This window comes from Gadus chalcogrammus, chromosome 7 (genome assembly GCF_026213295.1).
Source record: "Gadus chalcogrammus isolate NIFS_2021 chromosome 7, NIFS_Gcha_1.0, whole genome shotgun sequence".
NCBI classification, from domain to species: Eukaryota; Metazoa; Chordata; class Actinopteri; order Gadiformes; family Gadidae; genus Gadus; species Gadus chalcogrammus.
In genome coordinates this window covers 26,196,444-26,220,069 of record NC_079418.1, presented here as the reverse complement: position 1 = coordinate 26,220,069, position 23,626 = coordinate 26,196,444, and the positions used below count along the sequence as shown (strand labels likewise).

General features: G+C 43.3%; 3 protein-coding genes across 4 annotated transcripts in view; 2 read left to right on the top strand and 1 right to left on the bottom strand.

Moving 5' to 3' along the window:
• Positions 1-23,626, bottom strand: part of LOC130385249 (glutamate receptor 4) — a 1,260,456-nt gene that overhangs the window by 194,748 nt on the left and 1,042,082 nt on the right. The gene's annotated exons all lie outside the window — the stretch shown is intronic.
• On the top strand, positions 8,733-10,955 carry LOC130385298 (uncharacterized). Its single transcript, XM_056593761.1, has 6 exons — positions 8,733-8,821; positions 9,003-9,117; positions 9,383-9,626; positions 9,922-9,995; positions 10,119-10,370; positions 10,720-10,955. The coding sequence occupies exons 1-6, from the start codon at positions 8,781-8,783 to the stop codon at positions 10,765-10,767; spliced, it is 774 nt and encodes a 257-aa protein (XP_056449736.1). The 5' UTR covers positions 8,733-8,780; the 3' UTR covers positions 10,768-10,955.
• Positions 12,768-18,580, top strand: LOC130385268 (multidrug and toxin extrusion protein 1-like). The gene is made up of 16 exons (XM_056593702.1): positions 12,768-12,882; positions 13,853-13,954; positions 14,092-14,160; positions 14,285-14,433; positions 14,854-14,896; positions 15,024-15,068; positions 15,246-15,343; positions 15,513-15,610; positions 16,105-16,286; positions 16,521-16,629; positions 16,782-16,857; positions 17,167-17,236; positions 17,502-17,634; positions 17,738-17,832; positions 17,911-17,974; positions 18,202-18,580. Exons 1-16 carry the CDS (start codon positions 12,805-12,807, stop codon positions 18,426-18,428), a joined length of 1,638 nt encoding a protein of 545 aa, XP_056449677.1. The 5' UTR covers positions 12,768-12,804; the 3' UTR covers positions 18,429-18,580.

Here is a 23,626-nt window from a genome sequence, read left to right as displayed (position 1 = left end):
TTGATATATTTATTTTTCATGTATCCAATTAAGATGTTGAGATGGATGTAATCTTGTCTGCCAAAAAAATGAAAATCAGGGTTTATTTTTAAATATTAACATTCACTTGATTCATTAAATCGTTTTGTAAATGTTTTTTAGTGGTAATTTTATTAAGCTATTGAATATCATATTTTAGGAAAATTCGCCACTAAAATTAGGGTTAACCGTCCGCCACATCTAGCAGTCCTTATGTGCGGTTATTGTTTCCGATTGGTTTTTCACAAATGTTTTTGAAAAATAAATGCAGTCAAGATTTAATCATGATTTATCTCATTGGTAATCGACAGTGCAGATATTTACACGCCATTATTAATTTACAAATATTTGACGATATTATTTCTTTAAACGATGGTGCACGTCCAAACAATAAAAAAGGGGTGAAACTAGCATTGATGTAACATTAAAAACATGTTAACCAGTGGTCTCTGTTGATCAGCACGTGGTGTTGATCAGCTTGCTGATCAAATAAAAATGTAGTACACAGGATTCGGCTTCGCTGTGCATTGTTCATCCATAATTGGACACGACTGCATTCCGCCACTGCAACAGTGGACCATGGACTCAGAGTCGTTGCTAAAACCCAATAACAAACCCCTTCTCTTCCTCCGACTGGTCGTTTTGCAACCTCGGTGCCTTAACACAGAGCCTTAATAACGCACAACCATATGCCTACATTTTAAAATTGAAAATCGGTGCTTCAGAGCCCGGAGGGTTAAATCGCCTACCATAGCTGGCGCCTTTACGCATGACTCCTCTCCCAGTGCCGTCATCCTGATGCCTTCTGTGGTCACATCGCCATGGCGCATGGCACAACAGAATAGCATAGAGGCATCTCGGATTAACCAATATGTTCAGTTAATGCAATCTCAACAGAGACATATCGGATTAAGCACTATGTTTGGTTTGAAGCGAGGGAGCAGAACGCGCACTTGGAACCGACGGCGCTTCTTGCGTTTAAAGGAGAATTGGGACGTTTTCTGAATGCAATTAACTTTGAGCCGGGGGCTCGCAAGACTCAAATAAATAATGATGACGTTCTACCGGGCTATTCTTCTTATATCTTTTAAGTAAATCCATCGAAGGAAATCATGACACATATTGAACATCATCAATGAAAATGCTTCTCATTTGTACAAATGTAGTTTTTCCTTGCGCTTTTTCGATTCGATTAACGCATGCCGAACAGAAAATAGGCTTTTCCTTTTTCCATAATGGCATTCATCTCTAAACGAGCAATTACCTCTGCCTCTTACCATTCTGCGAACTACTGGGATGCGAAGGCAAATTGGGTTTGTTCTTTTGACGCTTGGAACAGAAATTGTCACGAGAGCCTCAGCGCACAAAAACGGAACGCATAATGGAATTTATTTCCAAATGTATGTAAATGTATGCAAATATGACATCGTGAGTAAGTATTTTTTTAATGTATAAGTTGTTTCTCTCTCTGAGTGTATCTCGTCTTTATCCATTTATTCCATCTGACTTGACGTTTTGATTGAATTCGATAAATGTGACAGAAATGAGAGAGAAATATAAATATTCCTCTCTCAATAACTATCTAATAATAATAACATAAAATGATACATCCTAATAAAACAATATAATAATCATCAGGCGTTGCAGTCGTCGTCTCATGAAGGAGGATATCTGCCCAGCCTTCTCACACTGTGTCTCTCTTCTGTCCCTCCCGTCCGCACGCCATCCAGGTGCTTAACCTCCCTCCTGCCAGTTCTGCATGGTCATGACCTGTCGTCACGCCCCTTCCCCAGCCCACCTCGTCCTATTGGTCCTGCTTTGTGTCACTCCACAGCTGGCTGGCGCCGCCCCTGTGCGGGCTGAGGGAGGCGAGGGAGGGGCGGCCGAGGGGCGCGCACGGACAGACCTCAGGGACGACAGCCTTGGCGGCGTGCTCTCGCTCCCACGCCTCCGCCTCTCGGAGGAGGGGGCGCCGGGGCGGGGGGAGCTCAGAGATAACCCCCTGGACCCCGCGCTGCTGCTCAGCGCTCTGCTGGAGGTCCTGGACCGCCCTGGCGCCCGGGGGCTGCGGGAGAACGGGACGGGGGGTGACGGGGACGATGGGGGGGCCCCGGTCGCAGAGCGAGGGGCTGATAGGGAGGAGGAGGAGGAGGAGGAGGAGGAGAAGGAGGAGGAGGAGGAGCAGAGGGGAAGAGCGAGGCTCGGGGAGCGGAGGTATGTGACGGCGTCCCAGGAGGATGTGGTGCAGGGGGCGGGGGGAGAGGAGGAGGAGGGGGGGCCCGGGGGGGACGCTGGGTGGCTGCTGGGGGACGTGGGGCTGGCCCTCGTAGGGAGTAGAGACGGGGGGCCGAACCCAGCGGAGCAGGGGGAGGGCGATCCGTCGCTGGGGGAGGCAGACGAGCCGGGCTCCCGGGGGGACGACGCCAAGCTGCGTCGCAGAACCAGGGGCTACTTTCAAAACATTGACTTGGGTCTCCAAGACAACGAGATCCTGCCCCCGCTGAAGGGCTACAAGGCCTACAACACCCAGCTGGCCCGCGCCGGCAAGAAGCAGCACTGGCCCGAGGAGCAGGCCCGCAACCGGCCCGCCCAGGGGGGCAACTTCATGGACGACTTCGACGCCGAGGGCGAGGAGCTGGAGGAGGAGGTGGAGAGGGAGGAGGAGAGCCTCTCCCGCCTTGAGGAGGAGGCCAGGGCCCGCGCCGAGAAGCAGGAGGTACTGAGGCAGCAGCAGGAGGCGGAGCGCGCCCGCGAGGAGGAGCAGCGGCTGGCCGACATCGCCTCGGACATGCTGCTGCAGTACATGGGCCGCAAGACGCCGCCCTACATGAAGCCGCGGCAGAAGAGCAGCGCCGCGGCCGCCGCCAGCAACACAGCCGAGGACAAGCGGTCCGAGGAGGTGGCGACCGACGACGACGACGACGACGACATGGACCAGCAGATGATCGACCGGCTGATCGAGATCAGCAGCAAGCTGCACCTGCCCGCCGACGACGTGGTGGAGATCATCAGCGACGTGGAGGAGAAGAAGAAGAAGAGGAAAGAGCTGCAGCAGCGGCCCGCCGACCTCCGCCCCGTCACCCAGCGGTTCAGGCCCCTGGTGCCCCCGCCTCTGGCCGCCCCGCCCATGTACCACTACACGGCCTCCAGCAACCCCAAGAAGGCCGGCTACAAGTACAGGTCCGGCAAGAAGTGGCAGAAGGACAAGGTCAAGGCGTACAAGCAGGACTTTTGGTACAAGCCTCAGAAGCAGCGTGACTTCTGGTACAAACCGCAGAAACAGTTTTTGGCCTTCCCCTCCTATCCCTACTACCAGAAGCCATATCGCGCCTACTACCCTGTGTATTTCCCCTACCCTAAGCAACACTATTACGGCAAAGCGTCCCCTTCCATGGACCAGCAGTTAGGACCCCAGGAACTCGAACTCCCGACCCCCAGGCGCCGGTTCCGGTCGGGGGGGAAAGGTCGCGGGCAGGGCTGGAGGCAGCAGCAGTCCCCGCCCCAGAGCCCCATCACCCCTTATATCTCCAATTACATCCTCCCCCACCCACGGACATACCAGCCCTTACCTCCCCCCAAACCAATGACTCCCGCCAGGAGAGGAAGGCGCCCCCACTACTTCTACCCCCAGGTGACCCCCCACGCAGACGACTATGAGGAGGACGGACTGGTTCCTCAGCTGGACAGCGAGGAGGAGCTGGAGAACTTTATCGAGAGGATCTACATGAAGCGCCGAATGTACTGAGAGGTGTCTGGACCGCGGTCCAAGCAGAGCCCAACCCTCTGTGGGACAGATAGAGCAGATGAGAAGGGAAGGAAGAGGTTAAAATATTTAAAAAAGAATCAAAGGAGATGATGTGGAAAAGGGGATGTGTACATTTAAGCCCCATGGGAATGCGAGGGTTAGGAAGAGAAACGGTTTGCTTTTGTGTTGTTGATTTCTTCTCCTGTCGTTTTGGTTGATTTAGGGTCGGGGATGGGGAAACAGGGGTTTCAGGAAGAGTTTCGCCCTGTGACCGTATTCTGCCTCTGGATCAGTTTACATTCAAAAAACAGAACGTACCCCAGTGTATGTCTGGCTCCATTCAGGTCAATCTCTGATGTTCTTACGTTCTGTGTTTCAGAGTTCTTGGTGAGAAGGCACACACACACACACACACACACACACACACACACACACACACACACACACACACACACACACACACACACACACACACACACACACACACACACACACACACACACAGACACACACACAACCGCAAGCATGCACCCACGCACGGCATATGCACGCAAGCACGCAAGCACACGACGCACGCACGCACGCACGCCACACGTACGTACGCACACACACACACACACACACAAACACACACACACACACACACACACACACCCACACAGATACAAAGTGACATCAATTCACAAGAAAATGTGCCAAATGTGTGAGACTCATGTTTACAACAGTTTTTAATTTTGGTCTTTGACGTGTTAATGTCATGGTACATATCAAATATTACGCACAATACTCCTGTTTTTTTCTTTCATGCCAAAAATAACGTCCATCTATAGATAAGGTAAAAACCTTGAAAAGGTTTTCAATTTGAAAACATGAAAAATATATTTCAACTCAACTCCATTCTACAATGATTGCCTTGAAGTTGTTGTTATAATACCACCAACCGAATTCAGATCTGTCCCATCATATCAACAACAACCCCAAATGATCCCAATGAGTGAACCCTGTGGATTCCAAAAGCACAACTTTCACCATTGAACATCTCCAGCCTGGTGCTCTGAGGGTTTGTCAGTTGTTATGGGATACAGAGGTTATTATAGTAAAGACATTGTGTTTCAAATCACATTCGCCAATATTAGTTTAGCATTAATAGTCATGGAGAACCCTTAGTTGCCAAACATCTATTGCGTTTTAATTGTCTTTCCAATTGTGTTACTTAAACATCATTAGCTGCTGCCAGGGCAGCTGTCTTTTACATCGATTTTATTATAATTTCTTTAACCTTTTGCATCCCTCAAACTCTGCTTTTTCTTTGTTCTGAAAAAATACTTGAAGTCACATATTTATTCTGCAGCCTGTCAATGGGATTGAGAGAAGACATGAACCAAGAGGCAAAACAAATGTTATTCATTTCTGAAGAGTTGGTATTGAAAAGATACAGGTTGGAGAGTCAGGGATTGCGTTCAAAACGTTAAATGCACGTCTTTTTACTTGCAACAAAAAAAATGAACAAAAAAATGAACAAAAAAAAGAGAAAAAATTAAACAGTGTGGAGAAATCAAGATGACTGTTTCTCTGAATAAACTGTGAACATAAAAAAAGAATTATTCTCAAAGGAAGATAGCCACTGTGTCTGCAGGTAGGCCGTCTGTCTGTCAAAGGAGAATGTTGTGGTCCATGTCACTTTTAGCATTGTAAGATGTACAGTGTGAAATAAATATTCCTGTGCAATGTGTAAATAACAGCATGATGATTAATAGTTTTGCTATAAGAGAAAGAATAAAAGCAATTATTTTATTAAAGCTCAGCTTTTTTTATGCCTTCTTCGAGAACGCCATGTTGGAAGGACTGAAGTCCACGGGGGAAAAACACACACCGTAAATAAAAAGTGGCTGAGGAAATAAAGGGGAACGCACTTGCAACCAACTGTAGCGAGCTTAGCCTATGAATCTGTTGCACCTAGAGAATGGAAAACGACACAAAGAGGTGCAGAGGAGAAGAAACAATATGGCAGAGGGCTGGAGGCAGAGGACAAAGAGTTATGAGAACCGGAAAGGGAGAAGTCACCAAAGATGGGTAATTTTCAGGATGTGTTGGGGGAGGGGGGGAGGGGGGAGGGGGGAGGGAGAGGTTGGGGCGGGTGGGGTAGGGGGGAGATGGGCACTGCAGTGATTGATGAGTCACATGATTGGTGTATGAGTCATCCATCTGTACACTTTCCTGCGCAGTATTACACACACTACAACACACTGCACCCCCACACACACACACATGCACGCACACGCAGACACACACACACACACACACACACGGACACACACATATAAACACACATGGACATGCGCACGCACACACACACACACACACACACACACACACACACACACACACACACACACACACACACACACACACACACACACACACACACACACACACACACACACACACACACACACACACACTCTCTTTTAACTGTATAAAAATGTAGCTGCTGGCATTGGAGATAGTGACTGACTCATGGCCCCTCAGTCGTCCAATCACAGAGAGAGGCGCTGTTGATGGACAGGTTCTGCCATATCTTGTTTGAATTCCTCTCCTCATTCGCTGGAGTTGGAAGTGTTCTCCCAATGTGCAGTATATACACAGCCGTTAGGTGTCTCTGCACTGTTCCCGGGTGTCACTTATATTAACCATTAAAGGCACTCATGCATATTAATGCATTAATCAGACTAACGACTACATTATCACTCGCTATTAGGGTCGACGTAGAAAGACTCTGATTGATGCGCATTGAGTGGGTTCATCCCCATCTATGAATGTTTGCATCAAGGAAGTTTGTTCCAGTTGAAAGGTATTGTACATTTCCCCTGGCTATTTTGTACCTACTTCCTTCCTTTTTTCTTTGTTCCAATTGGATTTGCCCTAACCTACCATGCTTCACCATTGATGGTAATCTCTAAAATCATGAGATCATTTTTCAGGCAATATATTGTCATAATACATTTAAATGACAAAACAAGGTTCAGAGTCCAGTATTAAGTATATTGGGGATGTACTTATTATGGGATAAGGAACGAAAGTCCATGCAGAGACTTCGACTTGGAACAGCAATTTGAATCCATGACCTGGTTGTGACCCATGAAATGTGCTTCAGTCCAATCACAAACGTTTATTAAATAATGGGGATAATTCATTGTAATGCAAGAGAAAAGCTGATCAAAAACATTCATATTCTCAAGCAACACTTCACAGGTCAAAGCCCTTTCTGTATAATCCCTTTAAGCTGCAATTATAAAAACCCTACCTCCAGTCACTATATTTGCTTTAGTTTGTTCTTTGTGGAATATATTCCCCTTCTTCCCCGAAACCACAGCACAACAAGCTTTTACCAGCCATTTACAGACCAGACACAGCTTTTCAATTGCGCCTTGCCACATGCCTTTCTTTATTTATTATATTTTCAATCCTCTTTTCTTTTTGCCTTTCATCTATGTTTGCTGCCCTTGAACCTTGATCATCTTCTCAGTGTCCTTACCTTCTCTCTCTGTGCTATTATCAACGTCCCTTATTCTGGTTAATTCTGCCTCCCAGACAGTCCCTGCCCTGCTCTGTGTGTTATAGAAAGCCACTCTCTCTCTCTGCACCACTGTCACAAAGGACCGGTGAGTCATCGCCTCTTATGTTCCCGGCGCCCTCCTCCCACAAAAAGGCACATAAATACACGGAAAACACTCAATTTATCCTGTACCTGCCATGCCATTACAAACAGGGCTACACACACACACACACACGCACACACATACACACACACGCACACACATACACACACATCAACACACACACACACACACACACACACACACACACACACACACATAAACACACACACCTTCACGCAAACACACGCACACATAAACACACACACACAAGCACACATAAACACACACACCTTCACGCAAACACACGCACACATAAACACACACACATATACACGCACACACACACACACACACACACAAACACGCACACACAAACACACACACACGTACACAAACGCACACACCTGAACAAACAGACGCACACACACACACACACACACACACACACATATCTACACACACAGACACACACACACACACACACATACACACAAACAGACACACATGTGTACATACACACACACACATAGTACAATGGATCACCGATGAAAATACATGTCAATGTCAATGCATTGTATGTTATTTGGAGCATGTGGATCTAACTGAAAAGGGAAAAAATAAACAAAATTGACAAGAAAAGTGATTGAGATTGAAAGCCCCCATGGCGAACAGACAACAAGAGAAGAGAGAGAAAGAAAGACTAATGCTGTGGCGTGGGTTTAATAGCGGGGTTTCATTGTTTCGCCTCATTGACGAGGCGAAGCTCTACCGCCATCTTCTGGACAGACCTCAGACTTACTATTATATTATATGTAAGAAAAAAAGAAAAATACCCTAAGACAAACAACATTTTTATTACATCTCAAATTCCACTGCTATGTAAGAAAATTATCTGCTGGACACATTTACATCAGAGGCATTAAGCCTAGGTTCCTATCTCTGACAACATTAGTGAACTGTTGAATTTCTGCTTTTCAGTTGTTAGATTGAGGTTGTTTCAAACAAAGGGTTTTAGAAGGTACACTGTAGCCTATATTTGCCCCAGGCGGTAGTATGTCAGGGTGTGTTTGACAACGGAGACATCAGAGCCCTAACCTGCTTGCTCTTTACAGCAAAGCTGCTTGTGAGCTATTCAGACGCATGAAATATTTAGACACTGGAGTTTCCGTTTCAGCGGGAGGGCAGTGAGAGTTGCGGGGAGGAACGGAGAGAAAGAGAGCGATAGATAGAAAAAGCAGGGGAAGAAAGGTGGAGAGAGAGAGCGACGTGCATCAGGAAAAAAAAAAAGAGTCAGAAGTCAGCGAGAGGAGAGATTACGGTAGACAAGCCGGACATCCTGGGCGGGAAACCAAGGAGGGATGGAGGGAGAGAGCGAGCACGAGGAAATCTATACGGCACGGTAGGACGGTTGTGGTAGGCCTATATATGCGTGTGCGTGCGTGTGGTTGTTGTTGTTGTTGTTGTTGTTGTTGTTGTTGTTGTTGTTGTTGTTGTTGTTGTTGATGATGTACTCAGCTGTAGATGTCCATGTCGTTAACCTAATCTTGTTCTTGCATTTTCAACTCTCGCCCTCGTTTCAGCAACGAGCCTTTAATCCTGGTTGACGGACAGGCCGAGGTTTTGCGTGGTGGAGGGGATGATGATAACACAGCCCCCCCTGCGATCCACGTCACTGAGGAGAGGGGCCCCGACCAGGTCCGATTTATTGAATAGACTCCATACACATTTTTAGATTTACCTCTGCAAAACTCAAATCAATAAAAGACCAAGTAATGGCTATCCTATAGAAAAATATCCACGATCAAACCACCACCCACTAGGCCTACACGTCCATATGATCACAACTGTCACTCAATCAAGGTATTTTTCAAATATTCTGAATGATACAAAAAGCACATAGTCTGTGGACAAACGCATGTGGTAAGGGGGGGTTGTTGATCTGCGCTTGTTGATTTTTCAGTTGGAAGATGCCATTGTTTCTGCCCCAGCGGGGGGAACCACGAGTGTCATCGACAATGAGCTGGACGCACGCAGTCTGGGTGACGCAGAGACATCGGCGTCATCATCACAGGCCCCTGACGTGGCCATGGTCTCCCATGAGGACCAAGACAACTGCCTCTCATTGTCTGACGGGCTGCTGGAGGAACACACACTCCAGACTCAACCTTCGCCGCCACTGACTTCACATTTCAACGGAATAGAGAGTAAGGTTTCGTAGTTTCGGCCGATGTCCTTTTTCCTCGCTTATTTTGGGGTTCTTGAAACCAACAATAGTGTCTCAATGTGTTTGACATGAAAAGTGTATCAGTGTTGACATAGCTTATTTTTTTTTAATCTTAGATCAAGTCTCAGAACCCTGCTGATATTGCCTGAGGTCTCTTGAGCCAGAGCAATGATGAATGCGCCCTATTTTGGGGTTATTGAATTCCAAAATAGGGCATCTATGTGTGTGAAATGAAAAGGGCATCAGTGTTAACCTAGTCTAACTTTGCATCTTAGATCGAGTCTCAGAGCCCTGCTGGTATTGCCTGAGGTCTCTTGAGCCAGAGCATCGCCCTCATGATCCTGGACAGGTTAAAGTATCACTGTCAACATTCCTCTGTTGAAGTGAAGAAAAATTAAACAGTGACGCATCTGAAACATGGTTAAGCATTAGCAACACAACCTGTAACTTTTGGTCCAAATTTCTTGCACAGCCTGACGTGATGGTGTTGCAACAGGACTACAATTCTGTGACACCAGTGCCCCCCAGTGGCCAGAAAGTGAACTACCAGACAGACCCGCGGCCTCACTTTGGCGTGGCCTACTCCTCCCGCTCCACCGCACTCCCCCTGTGGGGGAGCGAGGGTCCGAGCTGGGTCATCCGGAACCAGGACCTGGTGGATCAGAATGACACCTGCCCTCACTGCCATATAGCACTACCCCCAGACACACTGCGCTGGCATGAGGTCCGCTCACACACACACATGCATGCACAAACACACACAGACACACACACACATACACACACCTGCATGAACTAACATACATTTGTGCACACACACATACACACACACAGACACACACACAAACAGTTAGTGCATGCCCGTACCTGCACAAACTAACACACATGCACAGGCCCGTTAACACACACACACACACACACACACACACACACACACACACACACACACACACACACACACACACACACACACACACACACACACACACACACACACACACACACACTAGGCCAAGTGTTACAAGTATAACAAGCAAAGCAAAAGCAAACTGAGTCTTCTCTCTTCTCCCCAGGCAAAATGTTTGCTCTTTGATGGATTCAAGAGTATAGTAAACAATTAAATCTCCTGTGGGATGAAGCTTTCTCATGTATCCTGATCGATTTCACACGCCTAAAGGATGCTGTATACTCCTCAGGAAACACATCCATGACATCCTTGTACAAAAGAGTATTTTTTTTTAACTAGGATTGCAGAGGACATTGTCTGTTATTCGCTTTGTTTTCAATGTATTAGTCACGGACACCAATAAAGAACATACATCTATGTCTGATCTTGATGAACAATCTCCACAAAACTACTGGAAGATGTATTATCTTTTAGAAACAATGTGGTATCAAACATCATGTCATGGTCGTGATTTCAGAGTTAATATTAGTCGTCCTACTGGTTACTGCAAACTGGTTGAGGGTAAAACCCGACCATTAACAATATTCAGAGTTCAAGCATATAGAAAAGCCTAAAAGAAAAAAAAAAAAAAAGGTTGTGCAGAAGAGCAGCAAAGCCAGAGGGGCAAATATACGATATGATACACTTTGTTTATCCCTAAGATCAAGCACAATCAAACATCCTCACAGAGTACCAAAGTATTAAAACAGCATTGAGTAGTAGACCTGATTCACATCCTACCTGACGAATCAAATCGCACCTCTCAGGTCACATTGAATGGATCCTTGTCCAAACCCTGCATTCTCGACACTGGTGTCCCTCAAGGCTCTGTACACGGTCCCCTTCTGTTCTCCCTGTATACTAGATTATTGGGCTCTGTAATCACATTACCAGGTTTTTCCTATCACTTCTACGCTGATGACACTCGACAGCTATTCCTCTCTTTCCCCTCCGCTGATTGTAACACGCATCTCAGAATATCTGACAGTCATCAGCACAGTCCAAGTGCTGATGCTGATGGGCAGTCGGACCGTCACCTGAAGCATACCTGAACGACTTGGGCCCGATCCTGCAGATTTTCCCTCTACAACATCTGCAGGATCCGGCCCTTCCTCGCAAGGGAAGCAGCTCAGCTCCTGCTCCAAGCGCTTGTTATCTCCCGTATCGACTACTGAAACTTGGTCCTGGCTGGGCTCCCTTCCTCAGCGATTAAACCTTTGCAGTTTATCCATGGAGCTGCAGCAAGCCTCGTGTTCAACCTACTTAAATTCTTCCATGTGAACCCCCCTTTTCCGGGGCCTCCACTGGCTTCCCTATTTATATAGAACTTCTAATACAAGAGGCAGATTCAAGGTGATTCACATAGAAACATGGTCAGACAATAAAATGAATAAAAGGTATATACGTACCTACCTTATAGATATATGCGTTAAATGTTTAGCCGAAAGCTTTAGCAAACATACAATAAATTTAAGTAATAAAAGAAAAAAGTACATTAAATAAAATAAAGGCAAAGTAAAAAAAGTGAAAGTAGCAGAAAGCTAAAGCAAACATAAAAGTCTTCAGTCTTGTTTTAAAAGTGGTCAGAGTTGGGGCAAGTCTTAAATCCTCAGGGAGATTATTCCATCTATTTGTTGCATAGTAACTAAATCCTGCTTTCCCATGTTTCGTGTTTACTCTGGGGATAATTAACAGATTGGTCTCAGAAGATCTTAGTGGTCTAAAAGGTTTATGTAGTGGAAGCATATCAGTTATATACTTTGACCCTAAACCATGTAGGGATTAATAAGTGAGCAGTATGATTTGAAAGCAAATTCTCTTGAAATACAGGGAGCCAATGTAACAAATTAAGAATTGGTGCAATATGTTAAAAAATGTTGGTCTTTGTTAGAACTCTAGCGGCTGGATTTTGAACAAACTGCAGCTGCTGTAGTTGTTAACTTTCACTAACTTAGAGGTTAGTGTTAACTAGTCAATACTCCAGTTAGAGTCCTTCTCGACCTCATATTTTGCTAAAGGATGGGTTTTCATCCTCAACACTTTCACCCAAGCTCAAAGTGTTTGATAGCTAGACTGGCAGTTGACCATCACAGGCCAAACCCATGGATGTATAACTAGCTATAGTACCATGCGCTTCGGGTGAAAGTGGAAAGTGACACAAACCTGAGCCCTTGTTCCCGGACGGTGTGTGAGGGTCAGGACAGTGGACAAGATGAAACCCATTAGGAAATGGATAGCTGAGGAGCATAAGAAGGAGCTGATCCTACTCTTCAAAGTGTCATCTCCAATTGTAAGATTGAATTCACTTGTAAATGGAGCTCCGGTTGGTCATTTTACGAATTTGTACAGAGCATGTTTCTCCTCGTAACAAATGCTTTTAAACATATCAGATTTGGTGGTAATACTTTACAATGAAGGATCATTAATCAGATATTGTAGACATGAGAACTAACTAACCATCAACTAAGACAGTTAATTAACAGTTAACTAATGGTTGGTCTTCATGTTTTGATGTATAAATGATTTAATATGTTTAGTGTTAGTGGTTAGGGTTAACCCAACCTTAACCCTAACCCGCTAATAGTATATAATAAAGATTATTACTGTGCTAATGTTAATTAAAGTGCTACCGATTTTATAATAATTATTAAGCTTGATATTTTTTAGAACCGTAATAATATTCTTCTTCTTAATAATAATAGTAATAATAATAAAAAACAACGATCAGTCAAATAAGAATTATTCATAGGTCTATTTTTCCTTGTTTATTGTATGTTATAGGACTGGTAGTATAGGCTTGCATATAAAAGGGGACCATTACTAATAAATCATCAACATCCACCAACATTACCATAGCTAATGTTTAAACCTGCACTGGGTAACTTTCTGAACCTATATTTGGTTCAAACCAATTTTTATGAATAAGGAACCCTAATGAAGGCTCAACTTATCCATTTATATCCTCTCGCTGTGGTCGCTGTGGCCATCTGAACACATTTGATGGCTGCCGTAAAAACCTTACACAGTGCAGGATTAGTGTATGCCCTTGCTTTGATTAAAGTGTTTTAATAATCAAGATTTATCGTCAAAACACTTTCAGAATTATTGTTTGCATGAGTAGATCTTGTAAATATACTTCCCCCTAAATGTTGGACTATTATCTTTACTGATTAATTTATTATTAAATTATTCTAGTTGGATAGATGCCATGGTGTTGTAAATCCACACCATACGTTTATAAACCACCCTACTCTTCTTAGTTCCTTTCACAGTTGATGACCTTTCTAATCGGTTTTGTCAGTATGGTGTTCTGTGGCCACCTTGGAAATAACGAGCTGAATGCTGTAGCATTGGCGATATCGGTAAGAAAATAGTGCCTTTAACCTAAATAACAACCTTTTCCACATAGTCAATCACTGCAAACAGATGTTTTCTGTCTTCTACGTTTGTTTATGTTGAATTCATGGTTGCAATGATGTTTTATTGAACTTCTATACAGGTAATAAACGTCACTGGTATCAGCATTGGGTTTGGACTGTCTTCGACCTGTGATACTCTCATGTCTCAGGTAGAGGGCACTAGTAGACATCATCATTTTATATAAATTATCCATACAAAATTGTCAATGTTTATAATATTATCATGATTTCAGAGTTGTTATTTATTATTTTGATATTCACTATTTACCACAGACCTTTGGTAGTGGGAATTTCAAGCAAGTGGGAGTCATTCTCCAAAGAGGAATCCTCATCCTGCTATTGGCCTGTTTCCCCTGCTGGGCGGTTCTTATCAACACACAGTCCATTCTAATTGCTGTCAGACAGAGTGTTACAATTGCCAGGTCAATAACATGATCAGTTCGCTTACCTTGAATGGCAGATAGACCGAAACTGTGTTGATGCATATATTTTAAAATGACCGCAAAAGTCTTCATCAACACACCCGAGGTCCCAATGTGTAACATTTAGCCCCTTCCAGTAATTAGTCGGGAGGCTTTCAGAATAAAAAAAGAACTCAGCGTAGCTCAGCTGTGTGGGGGGCATCAGTGGAGGGGTTTTGGGATTGTAAAATGAGAAACGTGTTGTTATTGTAAACAAAAAGAGAGGTGTAGGCTGGCCAGCAGTTATTATTTATAGAATATATCAGTTATTGTATGTGATTTTATTGATACAATTATTGAAATCGTCATTAATCAGCATTGACTACAGATATGTCCATTAAGCTACGAACCTTCACATTAATGACATTTCTTTTTTTATAGATTATCCCAGCTGTATGTGGAAATCGTCATGCCTTCTCTGCCAGTAGGTTCTGTTTGCACGTTTGCACAACCCCTCTAGGTTCAAGAACTAACTAACATACCGTCACCTACATTATTCATGTTTAATTCCTCGTCATAATGTGATCTCAGCTGTGTTTCATGTTTTTCAGGCTACTTTTATGTACCTTCTACAGGGACGATATCTCCAGAATCAGGTCATTGATTATGTTAACCTGAGAGAACTGGAATTCACCAGACTCTGCTCAAACACTAACATACTGTACCAATATAGAGAATTTGTAGGTATTATTATGCCCTTGTTTCTGATAGGGTTTGATTCCTACATTTTTTGTTGACCCATATCCTTTGTTACTGTTTGTGTTGACCTGCAGGGCATCATGTGGCCCCAGGTGATAACTGGGGCCATTGTGAATGTTGTAAATGTACTCATCAATTACATTTTCCTCAATGTGCTGGATATGGGTGTTGCGTAAGTAAATAATTTGAATCCAGTTTCTAAAATGTGCAGATATCTAGTGATAATGGTACAGGATTTGGGGAGGTTCTAAAGCTTATTCTGTTTGCAAGCATCATTTAAATGACGTGTGTATAACATGTTCGGCTGGATTCTCTCTGTGCTGTGCTTGCACCTTCTGAAGAGGCTCAGCTGCAGCCAACGCGATATCGCAGTACGCTCTGGCCGCACTCCTGTTCATCTACATTAACTGCCGGGGTCTGCACCGGGCTACATGGGCAGGTCAGCTCTCTCTCTGATTCCTCACTGCCTCAGTGAGTATCTCCACTCACAACCGACACCTGCTCTCACCCTGGTCCACTCCGTAGCGTGAGAACGACCACACCTTATCCAGGGGTTTGCTCCAGGTGGAGGTGCTCTCTACTTCCTGCACAGGTCCAGAACCTTCGCATCACTGAGGTAACGTTCAATGTCCCTGCCGCTTTTGAGGTCCAGAGCGTCTAGAGGCACTCTATCCTTGCCCATTCGGATTGTATCTGTACATTATCCATGGTAAACCATTGGAGGCAGTCTTGGAACATGTGTGTCTTGATCTTTCCTCCGTCCCCAGACCTGTTGGCCCTTCTGTCAGGCCCATACCAGGGTATGGTGCCACACCATTGAATCTTGGTCAAACGTCACCTCTTCAAACCATTTGTTACAGACACGATGTTCCCAACAAACCCTAAACTCAGCTGGTAAACCTTAAACTCATTTTGTTGACCTGTGACCCCTAGGTTGGTCCCCTGACTGTCTGCAGGAGTGGGGGTCCTTCATCCAGATCGCCATTCCCAGCATGTTGATGCACTGTTTGGCCTGGTGGGTCTATGAAGCGGGAGGCTTCCTCACGGGCCTCATCAGCGAAGTGGAGCTAGGCGCTCAGGCTATCGTCTACGAAATATCATCTTTTGTTTATATGGTAATCTCAACAGGCACTATCTGATATCAGTGCTTCCCTGGACATTTTATTTTCCATTGGCCACACACTTTGGGCAGTGAGCAAAACATTTTTAGATCATAAACAGAGGGGTTCCCACATATCAACTTGGAGGCGATACTGGGTCTCCTCCCATGATACACAGGATATGCAGAAGGCACCAAGTCTCAAAGTGGGCCTGGAAATGCTCAAATTGTGGTTCATGCTTTGGTCCAGATCCCAACGGGAGTGTCTGTGGCGGCCAGTGTGCGTGTCGGAAACGCCCTCGGTGCTGGAAATACGGAACAGGCCATAATGTCTTCCAAGCTCTATGTCATTGTCGGAGGTATGTGTGAAACCCAACTATATATAAACTGGTCCCTCATATATGTGTCATTTTCATCTTGGTGTTTAATATTTGAAATATTTGCAAGTATATTGCCCCTTATTGCCCATTTCAACTATTACCTCCCATTTCCACCATTACCTCCCTGATAGCTATAGCGGCATGCATTACTGCAGTTGTACTCGGAGTCTCGAAGGACGTGATTGGATACATTTTCACTACAGACCCGTTCGTAAAAAAAAAATCACCATTATGTTAATACACCACAGGCACTGTCTATTGCACAAAATCCAAAACCCTAACTGCAATCGTTCATGTATTAACTCCAATAAAGAGACATTATATTGACTCTGATGAAATGTCTCATGATTTTTATCAACTTTATGTTTGGCAATCAATCAGTAGCATGCAATATGCACGTGAACATTTACAATTTAAAGTTGCATGAAAATTTCACAAGCAATAAATTGACATTTTATGGAGATTATCTTCTTTGTATATATGTTTACTTTTCTTCCTTTTTTTGGGTTCATTTAGAAAAATTGTTCAGCGGGTTGGTGATGTCATGATCTTGTATGGCTTTGTACATGTCGGTGAAACCCTTGCGGTGAGCTCTCATAAAAGCATAATAAAATATACCTTCCAACCAGAAATGATAACCTCGTAAATAAAATGACTTTTTACTTAAGGTCCCCAGCCCATGACATGAAGTGACTAAGTTTGATGTCAACAGTGTGTGACGTAAAGGGACTTGTTTACCGTCCTCAGAATGTGACATAAAGTGACATATTTTAATGTCCCAACAATGTTACATTAACTGCTTTTATTGTCCTCAGAATTTGATATAAAGTGACTGTTTTGAATGCCTGCAGGGTGTGACTGGAGGTGTAATCCGAGGTGTAGGAAAGCAGAAGGTTGGTGCTCTGTGCAATATGGTGGGGTACTACGTCTTTGGATTACCAATTGGAATTTTGCTCATGTTCCCAGCTGGATTGGGTATCGTAGGTAAGGATGAGTTAGGTATTCTGACTGACTGGTATAGTGACTGACTGTTGAACCAAATTACCTAAACTTGTCAGCTATTTTGACCCTTTTTCTTTCTTTTCAGGTTTGTGGTCAGGACTATTTGTTTGTGTTGCAATAGAGAGTGGTTTCTATTTAGTGTATCTGCCCAAAATGGACTGGCAGAAAGTCACCAAAGAGGTTGGTACTAGAAACATGAATGTACGATGTAAAAATATATTATGCAGATGATTAATTGTGGTTCTTGTCTCTGAAAAGGCCTTAGTGAGAGCAGGTGCACACCTAACAGATAGGAAGGAGAAGCCTGTAATGGAGCACAAGGGTAAAATGACTTTGATCTGTCTTTTTGATTTTGTGTGGTTACAAGGCACGCACTGCATTGTTATTCAAATTCTGACTTATCTTCCACCTGATTTTGGAACTGTATCTCCTCCTCTAGTTGAATCTTTACATTGTTGTCACCAATCCATCTGGGTCTGTCAGCATACAACAAGCTTGATACAGCTGCGTGCAAATGTCTCGATATAACTTCTTGCAATTGTCCTCCAGATTGTTGGCTGGATAAGGTCTGTGAGACAGACCAGGGGAAGGCCTCTGGGGCTGCCGATCCAGGAGCCACTCAGGTAACCCCAGAGCAGGGAGCCAGTGGAGCAGTGGTCCTCACAGTCAGACAGCTGACTGTACGCCGGGGCCTGGCCCTGCTGCTCATGGCTCTCCTACTGGCTGCTGGGGTCCTGACCAACGAGATGCTCCTCAGGTTTTTACAATTGACCTGAATGACAGAACTGCTCATCGCTCCTCGTCGACCACAGAAATGCTGTGGTCAGAAATAAACTCCCGTTCCCTTTTTTGGGCAGAAAGTTAAACTCTGATACCTACATTAAATGCAGTACCCTCATACTTTGTGTAATATATTGCCATCCATACTACAAACAACCTAACATCACATTCATATTATTGGTGTGTTTGCTCGAACCGCATTGTTGTTAATTGTGCCTTACTATTCCAACTCCTTCTTCTGCTTGACGTTCTCCATTATTCGTGACTGTTTTAGAGGTATCAAAACCAACAAATGCCAAAATTTTGGGAATTTCGCCCCTATGTCTCTTGCTGATTAAGCTTTTTTGCTGATTAAATGTTTCCCATAGGGATACATTGAAAAGATAAAAGTCTGCAGATGGGTATAGGGCGAATATAATGCCCGGTTCCCTAAAGCCTTTGCAATGACCTTACCCAAACCAGCAAGAACGGCCTAGCAATGCAGCAATGCACCAGTATATTAGCTTTAGCATTTTAGCAAAAGTGTTGTGCATGAACCAGTAACGGCTGGCAGCCAGGTATCAAATAGAGAGAATCCTGCACCTTCTAGTCATAGTTTGTCATTTGTAGAGAGAGAGAACGTCTCACACAAAGGTCATAGGTCACGTAAATCACCACAAAGGTAAATGTGTCACTCGAAACGTGCCTGAGCAAGACAAAGGAGCTGTGTCCTCACATCGTCCAGAGAATAATGTTCATGTTATGAGACAGGATGTAACCAGCTTCCACAACTTTATACATATCCTTGTGACTTCAGCTGATGATCTCCGTAACACCACAGAGATCTATTGCAAATAACATGAATCAACAAAACATTTTAACATAAATAGTAAACAATTCAGGCATGTTTAATGTGTATGCTCTCTACATTGTAACATTTATTCCATGGGTTGGATCTGTTAAACAGGTCCTGTCTTACACTAACACTGCTAGATATTAAGCTGTGTGGTTGTGTGCGTGTTTGGATGTGTCCCATTCCAAATGCAAGTGTTATGGATGTGTATGGATGGTGAATATCACGATGTATACAGTATCAACACGTTTTGGTAAATATGCACAAAGGTGTTGTGTGATTTGTCTAAATATGGGAGACTATAAATGTACACTCTAAAAAGTGTTTACTGCGAATGGTTCTTTCCATAAAGAAAGCAGAGCAAACAATTTATAACTAGTCTTATATCCGTTGACACTGGTTTACATATTTCTGTGAATGGCATATTTCCTCATGCGGATTGCTCATTAAATGTTAGTGAACTGCATTTGGTTTGCAAAAATAGTAAGAACTGAAAAATAATTATTATGTATTTTGATAATGATTTAATATTGAAATGTTTAATTTAAGAAAATGAACAGGACACTTTGGAGGTCAGAGATAATGACAATAACATTAAGGAAGGGATACGAAAATAAGCTACAACTTGGAAGAATCCAAGTTGGTGTCAAGTTACTCATGAGAACCCCTTTTATCAAAGGGGGTCTCAAAGGACTCATACGCTTCAACAGCGGCTGCAGCAGAAGTGTCGAGACGAAAGATGATAGACATTTATAGAATATTCCCATTCACATGATTCTTCGCACGACCTGCAGGTTGGAGACTGAAATAACCCCCAAATCTGTAATAATGTAAAAGCAGCCAAGTCCCACAAATTGCTTGAACTATTTATTTCATTCCATTGTTCGTTGATATGCATTATTGAAAAGTTTCAAGCATATGGATTTAATGCAATATCCACAAACAGTTCAAAATGGTACCATGAAATGTCTTGTATTAACCAGTTAATTTCTCTTTTGTGAAAGTCACCAAAAGTCGAAAAAATTTAAACGCAACGTCACAGGCTAACATTGGAGCTGTGTTGGGAACAAGCAGCCAAGAGCTTCCATGGAAACTTTCTACCCATGTTAAATAGATTTAGTTGGCAGTTCCTTTTCTGCCCATTATTTTTTAAACTTGTGGAAGCACTTTGCAGTACTGGGAGACACCATTTCTAATGGCAATGGAGATAGATTCTAAAAATATCAAAAGATGCCCAAAGCAAATACCTTTAACCCATAGTTGTGTTTTATCAAATTAAAAAATTTCAGAGTTTTATTGACCACAAATTGAGCAGAAATATTTTACGCACAAATCTTTAAATAGTTTAACCACATTGAGAAAAATACATTGGGTATTTTTTTTTATTAGTGAAGCCACAAGTTTTGCACATTATCCAAACAGAATACCTGAAATGTTGATATTGCAGCCCTTTCGGGTTAAAACAAGAGAAAAGGACAACCTAACAAGAGTGAAAAGTTTGGGTTAGGTGACCAATAGTTCAAAGATGTCCCTGGTCAGGTAGACTAAATAAAAGTGTATTCCCAATTGCTCCAGGACATTCGTGTAATTTACTTGTGAGCTCTCCCTCAAGCCTAGAGAGACATCAGTGTTGAACCACCAACTGAAAGAGGGTATTTGCCATTAGTATGAGTGACAACATTTCATGGCTATTAATTTAGTTCATTATATTTAGCCGATTTGAATAGACTTTTCTAGCAGGAGAGGCTGTCAAAGAACTAAATATGGAGCAACTACAAAAAGTAAATTTGCAGCATGACCAAATTATACAAAAAGTATAGGAACTGTTCTAGCAGATATGTTTTAGAAGTCTCTTTTGATAGGCAGGGAATAATTGTCTTTGTCAGCCTGTAGTCATGCCATCAAATCTGTTGGGCAAAGTACCGCTACTGATTAATCCAGTAGACTCACCAGTCAAGTCCCCCTAGTTAGAAAATGGAAGAAACCCAGTTAGTCATTTTAATTATTCTGTTGTTACAAATGAAGACTAATACTTTCCACATATTGCGATCCAAGTTACTGGCTGCAGTCTTGGATTTTAAAGTTCTATATGAATAGATTCAATTGACTAAACTATTAATCATGCTTCAGAAGAATTAACCTTTCTTGGATGGCAGATCTACCACAAGCCTCCATTGCCACAACCTCCAGATGGCTTATGACCTACGGCAACTCCTCGACTACTGCAAGCCAACAAATTGGCTCTTGCACACCAGACACGCATTTTGCTTTATTTTAGGTTTTCAAGCATCTTAAAATACCCAAATCATCGCTCCAATACACAAGTCAGCTAATGGCCTACAAGGAAATGCTGAAGCTAGTGTTAGTGATGGCGATAGAAATGGACAAGCTTGCGTGTACAAATATGCAACTAGAATTGCAAGGTTCACAGCCCAGTGGCATAAGTGGTCACGACCGATGGATTGTAAGCAAGGGTAAAAAAAAAAAAAAAAAAAAAACTTCCCACAAACTAGTCAACATGGTCAATTGATAGCCTGTACAAAACGACCCTGGAATAGTCAAATGCAGCTTTACTGCGGATGAATTAAGCCAAATTGCATAAACATCCAATGGCAAACAGCATACAAATGCAATCAAGGTTGCACTCACACAAGGCCATCTGGCCGTGGCCGTCGCAACTGTGGCCTGGCCACGGTAGGCTCTTGTACATACACCATCACGTCGCTAGCATCCAAACAATTCTACCAAACCTTAACCAACTATTGAAAAATTGAACAAAACTTTAGCACACACCCAGTGACTAATCACCTTGTCCAGGGCTGTTCCAACGTGGTTAGCCAGAGGGCCTTGTGGACTTAAAGTAAGCCACACATTTGACAAGAGACAGCACAGAATGACGTTAAACTAAGCTAATCTACAGGTTACTAGTGCTAGTGCAATTACATGAGCATTTTGCACAATATTTGTACTCCAATGCTACGTAAAGCAGGCTTCTTTAGAAACCCATAGCTTGCTACATTGAAGGGCAACTGTAACAAATCCTGATCAAGACCGAAAGATGAATCTGGAAGCCACTACGGCCCACGCAGCAGATTACTGTCCCATATGGCACTAGATTCCTTTGAAGACTAAGTTGGTATGGGGGGGCCCAAAGGGGGCCCCCCCATAGATCTTGTCAGGCAGTCATCTAACACCTGTTAAGAAAAACACACACACATCACAAGATACAAATCAGCAAAGCTAGGTTAACAAACATCGGCAACATGCATGTCAAGGTGCAAAGAGCAGGGTTACTGATGGCTTGTGTCCGAGGAGACAGCCCAAAAACTTCAACATTTAATAAAGGAAAATTACTTTTACTCACTGCGGTGGTCTGTTTCGAAGTGCCATGCTGGTAGCAATATTGGTCTGGGCTGCTCAGTCAAATGCCCACAAAAACAAAAACAAACACGCAACAACGCATGCTTCCAGTTTGTATAAAGTGACAATAGTGATCTGCAATCTAGATCGAAAACTTTCAACACTACCTAAACTCAACCTCGATTGACACAGGCCGATGCAAAGTAAACCAAACCCATTGTGTTCACCGTTAATAAAGGGGTGCGTGACAGGTGATCTCAATTAAGAGCTAATCAGAAAGAACACACTGTGATCGGCCATGAGTGAGACGTTCAAAACGAGAACGAGGATTTAACACCAGACGGAATTGTTACCATTCAAATTCAAATTTCTTTAATATTGGATAGGTTATGATATCAATGATTTGGGCTTTGAGTAGGCCTATATTTCTTAAATATATTTCTTAAATTTTTTCAGCCCTTCACCTTTTGATATGAAATCTATAATCTCAGTTTCTCTATAATTTGCCCAACACATATTTTATTCTTATTCTTTATTTTGCCATTCATATTGAATCTTTACTGTGTTTTATTGTACAACACAATCATCGAATAATTATTGATATACTCTCCCATTGTGTTGATATCCATCTCCTTGGCTGCATTAAGACGAGGCTCGGGTCAGAGCAAAGATCGGGATCCACACATGATAAGGGATAAAGTTATTTATTAGAATAAAGTAAGTATCATGAAATCTGTAAAGGGATTAGTGTACCGTATGGAAGATTAGAAAATGTGCGATTATATGGTTTGGACAGAAAACCAGTACCAAAATCACAAGGACCGACCGAGCCAGAACGGAGGAAACTTACCCAGACAGACAAAACAAATACTGGGAACAACAAACCATCTTTACCATGTTGGAAATACCCAAACAAAATGCAACAAACCAAACCTGAACAGCAAACCAACGACCAACCAACTGAACTACTGACCAAACACACAATTCTTTCGACTAGCCTAT